The sequence below is a fragment of the Cnephaeus nilssonii genome (assembly GCF_951640355.1).
Source record: "Cnephaeus nilssonii genome assembly, chromosome: 14".
Lineage (NCBI taxonomy): Eukaryota > Metazoa > Chordata > Mammalia > Chiroptera > Vespertilionidae > Cnephaeus > Cnephaeus nilssonii.
In genome coordinates, this window is record NC_137085.1 from 49,827,445 (window position 1) to 49,841,058 (window position 13,614).

The following is a 13,614-nucleotide window of genomic DNA, read 5'->3' on the forward strand; positions in this document are numbered from 1 at the left end:
CTATTTCTTTCACCAGGTGGGGGAAGTTTTCTGTCACTATTTCTTCAAATAGGTTTTCAGTATCTTGCTCTCTCTCTTCTTCTGGGACTCCCATAATTCTTATGTTGGTACGCTTGAAGTTGTCCCAGAGGCTTCTTACACTATCTTCAACTTTTTGGATTCTTTTTGCTTTTTGCTTTTCCGGAGGAGTGTTTTTTGCTTCTTGGTATTCCAAATCTTTGACTTGATTCTTGCGATCCTCTAGTCTGCTTTTAGGTCTCTGAATAATATTTTTTATTTCAGTCAGTGTATGCTTAATTTCTAGTTGATCCCTTTTCATATCCTCGAAGGTCTTGTTTAATTTATCGGCCTTTTCTAGGAAACCCTTGAAAAACCTTATAACTGTGGTTTTGAACTCTATATCCAGTCTTTTGTTTTCCTCCATTTCTTTCAGTTGTGGCCTGCCTCTTTGTCTCCACATTTTAGCTGCTTCCCTGAGTTGATGGAGTTGCTTTGTGTGTTAGGTGTCCTAGCAGGGCCCAGTAGCTCAGCCTCCCCAGTTACCTGTGGTGGGCCCTCTTGGTGAACCCCTTTGTGGGCTGTATGTGCAGTCTTGTTGTAGTTAAGCCTTGCTTGTTGTTGGTATCACTGGGGGGGAGTTGGTCTCCAAGCCAGTTGGCTGTGAGGATCAGCAGCCAGTGACATTCTTATTGAATGACTTTCCAGAACACCCTTGAGTACTTTCATATTTTTAAAAGTCAAATGTAGACATCAGAGTAGTTAAAGAAAACACCCATTTCATCACGCATTTCATTGAAGGAAATTTGGAGGAAAGTTAATTTTTATACTGGTAAATAACGGATTTGAACAAAATAAACTGTTGAACAAAATAGATCCAGAGACATAGAAGTATGGAACAGACTAAAATCTCAGAGGGAAGTCAGGGGTGGGTGGGTAGGTGGGAAGAGATCAACCAAAGAACTTGTATGCATATAAGCATAACCCATAGACATAGATAATAGGGGGAGTGAAGGCCTGTGGCAGGGGTTTGGGCAGGCAATAAGGGGTCAATGGGAGGAAAAAGGGGACATATGTAATACTTTCAATCAACAATAAAATTTTTTTAGAAGTTAATTTTTATACTAGTAAATAATGGATTTTTACAGTATAATATAAAAAGAATAGTTTTGATCTAATCTTTGAAATTAAGCATGAAGTAGCTACAAATATTCTTAACCATGGTAACTAAAAATAACCTGAGTTATATTAAGGTTTTTAAAGCAGTAGATGAAATTACACTTCATTAATTAACTTTATACTTTTTTTTAGGTAAATGAATTGGTGGATGTCAGAGATGTCACCTTTGGTTCCTGGTTTGAAGCACGTATACATAGTGTAACTAGAGCTTCTGATGAACATTCACGTGGCAAAACTCCCCTGAAGAATGGCAGTTCTTGTAAAAGGACTAATGGAAATGTAAATCATAATTCCAAAGAGAGCACAAATAAATTGGACAATGTACCCTCTACGTCTAATTCAGACTCTGTTGCTGCTGATGAAGATGTTATTTATCATATCGAGTATGATGAGTAAGTGCTCATGCTATTGAGGACTTCATTAATGTTTTGTTTATAGAAGCAAAGCCTTCCATTTTAAGATTGTTTTCAAATAATAGTCTTTTTGAAGAAGTCATTTAGGGGTCTGTTAGTCTATTACTGTTTGTTTGTTTAATGTTTATAAATAAGGGCTCCTTAACGCTCAGTGATCTCTGGCTCCCAAGTGGTTTATTGTTTTTGGTAGCCTAATACCTGGCTTAATTTAGTATGTTTCTTTCTCTATAAGGTTTTTTTGATAAATATTTTAATAATATTTTAGATAGTATATAATAACAATGTAATAGCTGTTAGAATGAGGTTGAAATAATATATTTTTATTGATTTCAGAGAGGAAAGGAGAGGGGGAGAGAGATAGAAACATCAATGATGAGAGAGAATCATTGATCGCTGTCTCCTGCATGCCCCACTGGGGATCGAACCTGCAACCCGGACATATGCCCTTGACTGGAATTGAACCCAGGGCCCTTCAATCCACAGGCCAACGCTCTATCCACTGAGCCAAACCAGCTAGGGCTTAGATTTTTTTTTTTTTTAAATGGCTTACTATTGAGATAATTCACATACAATTTATCCATTTAAAGAATGCAATTTGTTGGTTTTAAGTGTACAGGATTGTGCATTGCCACAAACTAATTTTGGAACGTATTTACCGTTTCCACCTCCCCAATCCCCATACCCAGCAGTAACTCCCCAACAAAATGTTTTTAAATGTTTATATGAAGACAGTGTTAAGAACTTAACTTTTCTAACACTGAATTATTTTTGTTACTTATTTTCAAAATCCTATAAAAGTTAGTGTTGTGAAGGATTTAATATTTATTCAACACACTAAATGAACTTACATTCTCATTCAAGTGATCCTTAACATGTATGCCTAATATTATGCTACCAAATCCTTATCGAGTGTAAGTGTTCAAGATCCTAAAGTGGTTGTGATTTTTCCTACCACAAAATGTTTTAAAAGACTTAGGTGTTAACACAGATTTTCAGGATGGGTGAGAAGGGGTTAAAACGGATCCCTTTAATCTTTACTTTCCTAATACTTCTGACATGGTTGTGGCTAACTTGAAAACATAGCTTATTTCAAATGAGCTATCATCCTGCTTTATATCATAGTAGGCGGTAATAGAACCAACAACCAGAATAATATTAAGATCTGAGATTGGCCAAGACTGACAATATTGGTAAATCCAGGCTGGAATAATTTGTGTTCTTAGTACTCAGTCCCTGGATTCCTGAATGCCATAGGAAAGAGGCAAGAATATAGTGGTGGGGCCTTTAGCTATCTGTATATCTGCTGTCAACAAATAGAGTTTTTGATTTGCTTTGAGTTTTAGTTCTTGAAGCATAGAAGACATAACTAGGAAAACAACTATCTGGGACCTTATTCTGGTCAATAAATTATTATTTGGCTAAAAGTATTGTACAGAATGGCACAACATACAAATAGAGTAAGAAGCTTTAAACGTTACATGAACCAAGGGTTATCAAATTTTTACAGTTTCAGGGGTTCTTAACTATGGAGTAAGACATTCCAAGGTGTAGGCCTGAGTTTGGTATAATACTAGCTTAAATCACAGTACCTTAGTGTTTATTTGGCTTTTTTTTTTTTTAATGAAAGAAATTTGTCTTGGAATGAATGTTCAGCCCAGTTTTATCAAGCATTTGCTACTAAAGAGCAATATGGGGGAAAGGGATTGATAGTGACAGTTTAAATATAGTAAATATGTTTTATTAAAGGCTGAAGATGATATGTAACACCTGACAAATATGAGTGTTCATCCTTATTTTAGTACATGTCTTGTTGTCTTGTTGATTTTTCCATAGAATTAAGTCTATTTCTAAAGGAAATTATATTTCATTCAAGCTAAATGATGTGTATATGACTTTAAATGAGGGACCATTTCTCAATGTCTTTATCTGTACTAACTTTGCATAGAAAGCAATGTCCATAATATGTTTATGAGGGATTTATTATGGTGTGTTGGTCTATTCTCGGTTGGGGGAAAATACTCCATAATAGATGCATATTTGTTCTGAGCTTAGTCCTGGTTTTCCTGTTAAATTAGGCTCTTAAATATAGTAGTCATTCTAGGATAAGCTTTCTGAATTTGACATATTGTTGAACAAGATCTCAAAATCTTCTCTGATACTTTCTTGCTTTTAAGGTTTCAGCATGTGCCTTTATTTGGTCTTACAGTCCAGTTAAAAAAGGCGAATTTGAGAATACAATTCTTGTTAGTGATTTGCTTTCTTTAATTGCTTTATTGAATTTAGAGATCTTTATGTATAAATTTTAGCTCATTTCTGTAAAGGGAAGTAAACTAGAAAACATCTAATAGTCTGACAAGGAAGTATATATTTAAAGAAGAAAAATGCTTATAAAAGTTTTTATTTATCATATCTTCACTATGAATAATTATTGTCTGTAGCTAAGCAGAGCTGACATCTTTAAACATCAGAACAAGAGTCCCAAAAAAAAATGTGAGCAATGTCAAAATGATTTCTAGGTTTTGGTGGGGGGAAAATTAAGACCAAGCCAAAGTGTCCTGTTGATCTTCAGTATGAGGACCTAGAAGGAAAGGTTTAGTTCCAGAACCCTGGTGCAGTGACCAGTCTGCCCCATTGCTTCTTGGTTGCTACTAACATTATTTACCCAAAACTGAGAATATTCCTCTAACTTTCTATGACTTGCAGAATTCTGAAAGGATGATAATCAAAAGGAGGACGGAAGAAGTTAGACAGGTCTGTGACCTTACCCATTGCTCTTCTGTTGTGTTATAATCACATAGTGCTTAGAAAAATGACTTTACAGATACAAGTTGATTTTTACCTTTTCAAATATATACATTATCCCTTTACATTGGTCTTTCTCAAAAAGATGGTCATCAACACTGCAAATTCACCCAGGTAAGTTATTTAAAATGCAGATTGCTGAGGGACACCAAACATCCCCACTCCCTGCATTGGGGTGGGTCTGAGGTAGGTTCCTGGAACCTGCTTTTCAAACAGGTACCTTAGGGGCCTGTTAAATACACAGAGCAGTGGTTCTCTTACAGGCTCTATATAGTTCAGGAATTTGAATTTGGTTTGAATTCTAGGTCTTTGGTTTATTTGGTAATTTTTTTGTTTAGGTTGAACTCTTTCAGCTTTAATTTTCTCATCTGTAAATATGTGACTTAGGTTCATTATTTCCCAATAACCTTGAAAAGTACCCAGTAATAATAGTTTTCGTTTATTTCTTTCTTTGATTTTCATTTATTTATTAATAAAGCCAGGATATTTTGGTAAGTATTTTTAAATAATATGGATTTATCTTTGGCATGGGTATCTTTTAACCTAATTATGTTTTTTCCATTATTATTAATATAATTATCCAACATTGTTAGTGTTCTACAAATGAGATTTATTTTTATGTAATATATAAAGTGCTACTCTAAGCAGTTTTAAGTAAGTTACTCTTAATTGTAAGTTTTACATTAAAGGCATGAAACTTAGTAATGTTATCTATTAGAATAAGAAATGCTTTCTTTTGCATGTGGTATGACATTAAAGATTTGCTGAACTAGAACATGCCTCCAGATGAATGGTGTCCTTATTATAGCACATTAACATCAGGAAACCATGTTTTAAGAGGAAATTTCAGTTATACTACTTTGCTTAGTACAGTTTGAGTTTTCTAAAATTATTTGTTGCCTTAAAGTCACCTACAGAAATTTAGTTTTAACCATTTTATAATAACCCTATTTTTTAAATAGTGTGTAATCAGTTGCCCTAAAACCTAATTCCCCAGACTTCACTTAATGATTATTTTATCAATTTATTTTATACCTATATTAGAACAATGCCTTGACTTCAGATTCTGAGAACAAGAGGTCATGTAGTACAAGAGAATGAAGAGCCCTATTTTCATTCTTTTATAGGTTGAAGAACCCTATTTTCATTCTTCTATAGGTATAGGGTTGGCCCTCAGCTCAGTGTAGGTAAAGTTGGCCTTGATACATTCCTACCTCTCTGTGTTTCAGGCCTTTGGGATATCTTGAGCACTGTTTTAGAAGTTGTTCAAGCTTTCAACACTTCCCAAAATGTTTCATACAGTCTCTTGTACAGTTATTCTCAGTGCAAATGCTGGAAGAAATCAGCTGCATGAACTAGTTTGTACTGGTTATCTTCAACCATATGTTAGAACTCATGGGGGTGATGGCAATGCTGTGTTGGGAACTGCCTATACTACTTAAAATGGAAAAAAGACTTGATTACTACTGTAAGAAGCAGTTGAGCTAATTACAGGTTTTTCATTTTTAAGAATACCAAAACAAAATATTTAAAAAGTCTTTTTGTTACTAGCTCTGCATAGAATTCTGTGTTCCCATAGATGTGGAACTGTCTAGGTCAAGGCTTCTCAGGGATGAATAGGAGACACAGCATAATCAAGGAGATCTTTTTGAAATACGGTAGTCATAGTTTATTATATTCCATTAAGAGCTTTAGTTATATAAAAGCAGACTTTTCTGTTTAAGAATTGTGTGTTTCCAAATATTTGTAGGCCTTGGTATCCTGCAAATGCTAAAGTTTGAGCACACCTGCTCTTTAATGAAAACTTGCTGTTTTACAGTATAAATACTGTGATAGAAATATGCACATCCAGCATTTAGAGTACCCAGAGCTCAGAATACCGGTAGAAGAGATACTTCTGTATTCCTGAAGAATATGATACCAAAGATAGAGAAGTAGGAAATAATGGGGTTACCTAAGGGTGATTAGTATGACTGGAGTGTAGGAGATATATGGTGAGTAGTAAATGAAACTCAAGATGAATAAAAACTTCCAGTTACTAATAAACAGTAAACTTGACAGATTAAGATGCGTGTTTGTCTCCACTCCTTAAACCGTCCAAGAAGATAATAAAATAAATGAGTAAATCCCCAAGGACAACAAATAGGATAGAAATAAAAGACACAGAAAATAGCAACATTTGGAAGGTAAGCTAATGGATAAATGATACCTAACTTAGCAGGTCAAGAGAAAGCTGAAAACTAAGGATGTGAAGCCAACAACAAGCAAGTAAATTGGCATTGAAGAATCTGTGGGAGGCTCAGGCCTTGGATTCAACAGGTACCTTGGAGGTAGGCATACAAAATAAAGCTGAGAACAAGAGGATTGGTTAATTTATATGAAAGATCATTTTAACCACTCTTCACCCCATTCAAGTTGAGGAGGAAAAACAAAAGGAAGATGTACTCAGGAAGTAGGATTCAATACAGGAAATGTTGAAAGGAGGTCCTACTATGACATCTGTGGAATAGGTCTAGTCCTACAGCAAGCTTCCAAAGTTGATAGGACAGAGGTCTTTAAAATATTTTGAAGCCCAAAAGATTAGTATAGTATCAGAAATATCTGAATGTGTAGGAGTTTTACAACTGGCAGAATGGAAAAAAATTAACGATTGGTACACAGAAAACTAAGCAAGTTGGAACTAAAAAGAACAGTTAAGCATCAACAGAAAACAAAGCTGTGGAAGAAAGGACATGTAAAGCACATTTCATTATTTAGTTGTGAGTGATATTTAGTCTGCATGTAAAAACTTTTATTAAAAATATTGATTTTTATAACCAACTTAGTTTGTGTACTGTTAAGAGTAAGAAAGTTTGTCAATGTAGGAGCATGTGTCTAGAGCCAAATGATAAGGATTTTGAATCATGTCTCTTCTGCCTAAACAACTTATTTCACTTCTGTGCCTCTTGTGTAAAATAGGGATAGAAGAGCACCTACCTCTATCCTAAGAATTGTTAGCATATGTGAACACTTAGAGCAGGTTCTTGTGTTAGTAACTATGAGAAAGAGGAAGATGGAGGCAAATGAACTGTACATGAGGGATGGGTAGAATAACAGTTGAAAGTCAAAAACAAAGTACAAGTGTGTTACTTAAAAATATAGAGGTAAATAAAAGAAATAGCTTAAGAATTGAAAATGGTTGCATCTGGAGAACAGGAATCGAGTGTATGGGCTTATTCTAAGCCTTGAGTGTTAACTCTTGGAATGTTATATACGTATAGGGGGAAACTGCAAAAAGTAGAAAGTGTCTTTTGTTTGGATTTTAACTTGAGCCCCAAAGCATTTTGTTTTTATTGTAGAATTCTTTAAACTTATGTAGAGGTTGAGAGAACAGTGTAATGAACCCATCACTCAGTTTCAACCATTGTGAACTCCTGGCCATCTATATCCTAGTATTTCCAACCACCACTGGATTATTTTTAAGCAAGTCCTAAACCTTACATCATTTCAACCAGACATGGCCTTATGTATGGCTTTAATATCTATGGTGGGTGCACTGCTCAAAACTCCCTTGTAGAAACAACTTGCTGACCAGCTGCAAGAAATAAATGCAATCAGCTCACAACTTTTAGCCACAGTGTTTGATCAAGGCCACACTCTTCGGACATCCTCCATCCAGTAACTAAACATGGCAGCAGTTCTAGGGCATGGCAGTTTCTACCCAGTGTGGAACTGCTTGGTCAGTCTCTGGACCAAAGTTCATCATTACACCAGCCAAGAGTTTGTCAGGTATTCATGCTTTTCAAAGCCCAACCTCTTTCTTTCCTTTCAAAGTGACAGACCATCATGATAAGGGCTTTTGCTACCGAGTCCTGTTCTTGCTAATTTTCATAGGTTCATCTTTATTTTGACATCTTAGAGCATTCAACTGACAAATAGCTAAAAGCATTCTTTTTAAAGTGTGTAGAAAAGAGCTAAGATTAGACCTGAGACTGCTATTTTTTTTAAAAGGCCTGTGTGAGGTTGACCTTTGGCTGGTGTCTGGGAACTTGACTTTTAGGAGGATTTTCTGAAAAATCCCTGATAAAAATGGTTCACCGTGCTTAAACTGTTTGTGTGAACAATATGGTTTATGCCGAACATCTGCTTCTGGGAGTCTGGAATTTTGGTATGTGCTGGGCCTACATGACTAGCCCCTTAAAAATACTGGAAATTCTTTTTTAAAAAACATTTTAAAACTGAATTCAGAGAGGAAGAGAGAGAGAGAAACATCAATGATGAGAGAGAATCACTGATCGGCTGCCTCCTGTACCCCCCTACTAGGGACCGAGCCCGCAACCCGAGCATGTGCCCTTGACCAGAATCGAACCTGGGACCCTTCAATCCACAGGCCAATGCTCTATCCACTGAGCCAAACCAGCTAGGGTGGGAAATCTTTACTGTACATCCCTGGTAGAGCATATTTCGCCTGGGTTGTTATAACTTGTTGCTGGACGCATTAAGCATGTTAGTGTGACTCCACTGGGAGAGAAGTCTTTGAGTTTGTGCCTGGTTTCCTCTGGACAACACCCCATATGCCTTTTTTCTTTTCTGATTTTGCTTTTTATCCTATCTCTGTAGTAAATCATAGACCTGAGAACAGACTATATGCTATCTTGTGAGAATGAGTCCTGTGAATTCCCCTAGCAAATCACTGAGCCTGATGATAGACTTGGGGACCCTAACACATTAAAAACAAATCTTACAAGAAATTTATGAATTCTTAATATAAAATAACCAGTCAATGTTCAGACTTCCTTAATTGTATTTTTTAAAAATATACTTACATTGTTAAAATAAAGATCAAAACAAGTTCTGCCCATTTCATTTAGTTGAGTGGTTAAGTCTCATCCTATATATTAACCCCCCTTTTATTCAGTTTTCCCATTGCCTGGACTTTGCTGATTATATTTTTGTAATGGTGTTTAACATTTTTCTCTATTAATGTTAGTTTTCCGAAAGCTAATACTTAATTCTAGAGGTTTGTTTGGTTTTAAATTACATTATTTGATAAGGTTAGTTGAGAGATGGTGTTTACTTATTGTATGTCATTGGGAGGCACATAATACCTGCATTTCTTCTCTTTTGTGGTAAAATTTTAGGTGGTGTCAGCCTGATTGATCCATCATCCATTGTGAAATTTGCTACCAACTTTTAATGGTTTTAGCAGTCATAAATCTTTACCTAGATCCATTGTTTCCATAAGTGTTGCAGAAATGGTGATACCTCCTTCTATCTTTCCTTCATTTATTAGCTGTTATTTTTTCATAAAGAACTTACCTCAACCAGTTGGTTCATACAGGAAAAGTAGGATAAATGAATGATTCTTGAACTTTTTCAGTGTTCAGAATGAGTAAGTTTCCTAGCACTTCCCAGAGGTTGGCCAGTGAGATTTTTACTTCTTAGTATCATGAACTAATGGATTTTAACACTTGTATTAATCTAACTCAGTTGTGTGTGTGTGTGCCCAAATTGTCCCATCTCTAGGTTATGAGAGCTCCTTCATGTTGAACCTGACATAATAGTTTATTTAGAAAATGTTTTTATTGACTTGAGGGGGCGGGGGGGAGAAGGGGAGAGAAAGATCATTTCCAGAGAGAAACATCTTAATCCCTTCACCATTTTCACCCCATCCCACAACCCACCTCCCCAGTACAGTTGTCAGTCTGTTCTCTATCTACAAGTCTATTTCCATTTTGTTTGTTTGTTTGTTCATTAGATTCCACATGAATGAAGTGGTATGGTACTTGTCTTTCTCTGTCTGGCTTATTTCATTTAGCATAATGTGCTCCAGGCCCATCCATGCTGTCACAATGGGTAATATTTTCTTCTCTTTTATGTCTGAGTAGTATTCCATTGTGTAAATGTACCACAGCTTTTTTTATCCACTCATGTACTATTGATGGACACTGGGCTTGTTTCATTTTACTTTTGATTTTTAGGGATTTCTCACATTTTGTTGATTGTTTTATAATTATGTGAAACATTACATGGTTCTATAAGTAAATCTGTAAAACAAAATAAATACATTAGGAGAAACTGTCCCTCCTGGTTCCTCCTATAATTATTTATGTATATATTCACATTTATTTGTATTTCCCCTCACATTCATTAGGGAGAAAGTAGCACACTATAAACACTGTTTGCATCTTGCTTTTTTTGAGTTAATATAGCTCTCCATATATATCATTCCATAGCAGATATTACATTCTTTTTTTATAAGAGCATAATACTCCATTATATAATTGTGCCTGTTATTTTAAGTGGTTTTTCTATTATGGACACTAGAGTGTTTCTAGTTCCATTATAGACAATGCAGCTATAAATAGCCTTGTATATGTTTCTTCTCATAAGGATTTCTGTTTATATTTGGGATGGATTTCTAGAAGTGGAATTCCTGGGTTAAGAGGTAAATATATAGACAGTTTTTCTGGCTTTGCCCAAATTCCCCTCTACAGTGGGACAGTACCACTTTGTATTCCCATCCATCAGTAATGTATGAGAATACCTTTTTTCCCATAGCCTATGAACATACTGTTATCAAACTTCACAAAATATTTTAAGTGGATCTGTGTTTTAGAATCTTGGGCAAAAGTGTGATATGGACTATAAAGTGTGATCCTAATAATGGAGCTATGTTGGGCCTTAAGAGATTTAGAGAAATGCACGCCTTCACTAAGTGGGTATAGCTTCATTAAAAAGTGTTGAAGGTATAGCATAAGAAGGACCTAGTAACTAAATGGAAAAATTAGGGGAAATTGGGGATAACTCCTAAGTTTCTGGGAGTATGAAAGATTTCCTCTAGAGAAGACTGAGCATTGGCAGATTATGGGATATGGGAATTCTATCTTGGATAACTTGGATTTCAGGTGCTTCTGAGACGTGTTAGAAATGTAGTTGGATATATGAATCTGAAGAGGAAATTTTGGGATAGACTAGAGCTTTTGAGTCATCACTTTATATAGTAAGATATGTGTAGATAAAGATACCCAGGAAAAGAATAATAGTAATATTTGAGCACTTGCATGTTGACTTAAGAGTAGTTTATATTCCCCTTCCATGTTTATTTTTTACATAGCAATTGACATAACATCTCTTTTACTAGAATTAGAAAAATACACTTCATTTTTATGACATTATTTACAGGCTTACTATATACATACTAGAGCACGAGGGCGGGGGGGGGGGGGGTGTCCCTCAGCCCAGCCTGCACCCTCTCCAATCTGGGATCCCTCTCACAATCCAGGACTGCTGGCTCCCAACTGCTCGCCTGCCTGCCTTCCTGATTGCCCCTAACCGCTTCTGCCTGCCAGCCTGATTGATGTCTAACTGCTCCCCTGCCAGCCTATTTGCCCCCAACTTCCCTCCTCTGCTGGTCTGGTCACCCCTAACTGCCCTCCCCTGCAGGGCTGATAGCCTCCAACTGCCCTCACTTGCAGGCCTGGTGCCTCCCAACTGCCCTCCCCTGCTGGCCATATTGTGGTGGCCATCTTGTGTCCACATGGGGGCAGGATCTTTGACCACATGGGGGCAGCTATATTGTGTGTTGGAGTGATGGCCAATCTGCATATTACTCTTTTATTAGATAGGATAGAGGCCTGGTGCACGGGTGGGGGCCAGCTGGTTTGCCCTGAAGGGTGTCCCGGATCAGGGTGGGGGTTTCCCTTGGGGCATGGGGTGGCCTGAGCGAGGGGCCTGTGGTGGTTTGCAGGCCAGCCACACCCCCTGGCGACCCAAGCGGAGGCCCTGGTATCTGGGATTTATTTATCTTCTACAATTGAAACTTTGTACCTTGGAACGGAGCCAAGCCTCCTGCTCTCTCCATGGCCAGCAGCCATTTCTGTTGGGGTTTGTGTATATCTTCTATAATTGAAACTTTGTAGCCTTAAGTGGAGGTCTGGACCGGCCAGGGTGTGCGGAAAGTTTTGCTTCTTACATTTCCAGGGGGCAACCCTAGCCTCCTGCTCTTTCCAGCTCTGTGGCTGCTGCTATTTCTGTTTGGATTTCTTTACCTTCTATAATTGAAACTTTGTAGCCTTGAGTGGAGGCTTAGGCCAGCAAGGGAAGGCGGAAAGCTTGGCTTCATCCATTGCCTGGGAAACCCAAGCCTCCCTCCTGCTCTCTGTGGCTGTAGCCATCTTGGTTGGGTTTATTTGCATACTCGCTCTGATTGGCTGGTGGGCATGGCTGTGGGTGTAGCGGAGTGATGGTTAATTTGCATATTACTATTTTATTAGGTAGGATAGAGTATATATACGTATACTGTATAATATAATTCTGTTCTGAAATAGTAATTTATTTCCAGGGCAAATGTAGCTTAAATTCTTTAAAATATGGAACGATTTACCTTATCTTCTATAAATATTTTGTATACAATTTTAAAACTTTGTTCAAGTTTTCTACTTTGTTCAAAATATTTCCATTCTTGGTGTCTAATTTTGGCAAACTTAGACAAATGGAGGGGATTTTGCCATTAAAGTATGCTTTTTTACTCTATTAAACATCAGCAATACATGATAATATGTCAATATAATTTTCATGTTACAGCTGAGAAAAGAATCCGATCTAAAAAGAGTTTTCTACCTTATATGGCAGGCGTCCTCAAACTACGGCCCATGGGCCACATGCGGGTGTTTTTGCTGTTTTGGTTTTTTACTTCAAAATAAGATATGTGCAGTGTGCATAGGAATTTGTTCATAGTTTTTTTAAACTATAGTCCGGCCCTCCAATGGTCTGAGGGACAGTGAACTGGCCCCCTGTTTAAAAAGTTTGAGGACCCCTGTTATATGGCCTTAAAAATATTAAGGCAGGAACCAAATTCACAACCATATGAGTACAGTTATTACCATTAGGTACATTTTACATATGAGATTTAGCCACAGAGGTGTTTTAGTAACTGGCCCAAGGATATAGAGCAGCAGGAAGCTAAAGTTGGAATTTAAACACAGACAGGCTGAAAGTAAAACATTTTGAGTGATAACGGTTTCAAAACCTTGCCATATAAATTGAAGTGAATTCATTTAAAATATTTTTATTTAAGAGAGAAGATTGAGGGCAGCAGGGACTTTTTGACAAGTATTAGGTCTGTCATGGAGTGTAGATTTCTTCATGGAACTTAGACATACAATGAATGTGTTCCGAAGCTTATCTTTGGTTCAGTATCAAGCATCTTCTCTTTTTTAGGGTTATCTTCTCTTTTTAGGGT

General features: G+C 36.8%; 1 protein-coding gene across 1 annotated transcript in view; it reads left to right on the forward strand.

Moving 5' to 3' along the window:
* UHRF2 (ubiquitin like with PHD and ring finger domains 2) overlaps positions 1 to 13,614 on the forward strand; it is a 73,452-nt gene that overhangs the window by 15,492 nt on the left and 44,346 nt on the right. The window contains exon 3 of the mRNA XM_079790595.1: positions 1,309 to 1,568. Within this exon, the coding sequence (XP_079646721.1) occupies positions 1,309 to 1,568 (260 nt within the window). The remainder of the gene's footprint in view (positions 1 to 1,308; positions 1,569 to 13,614) is intronic.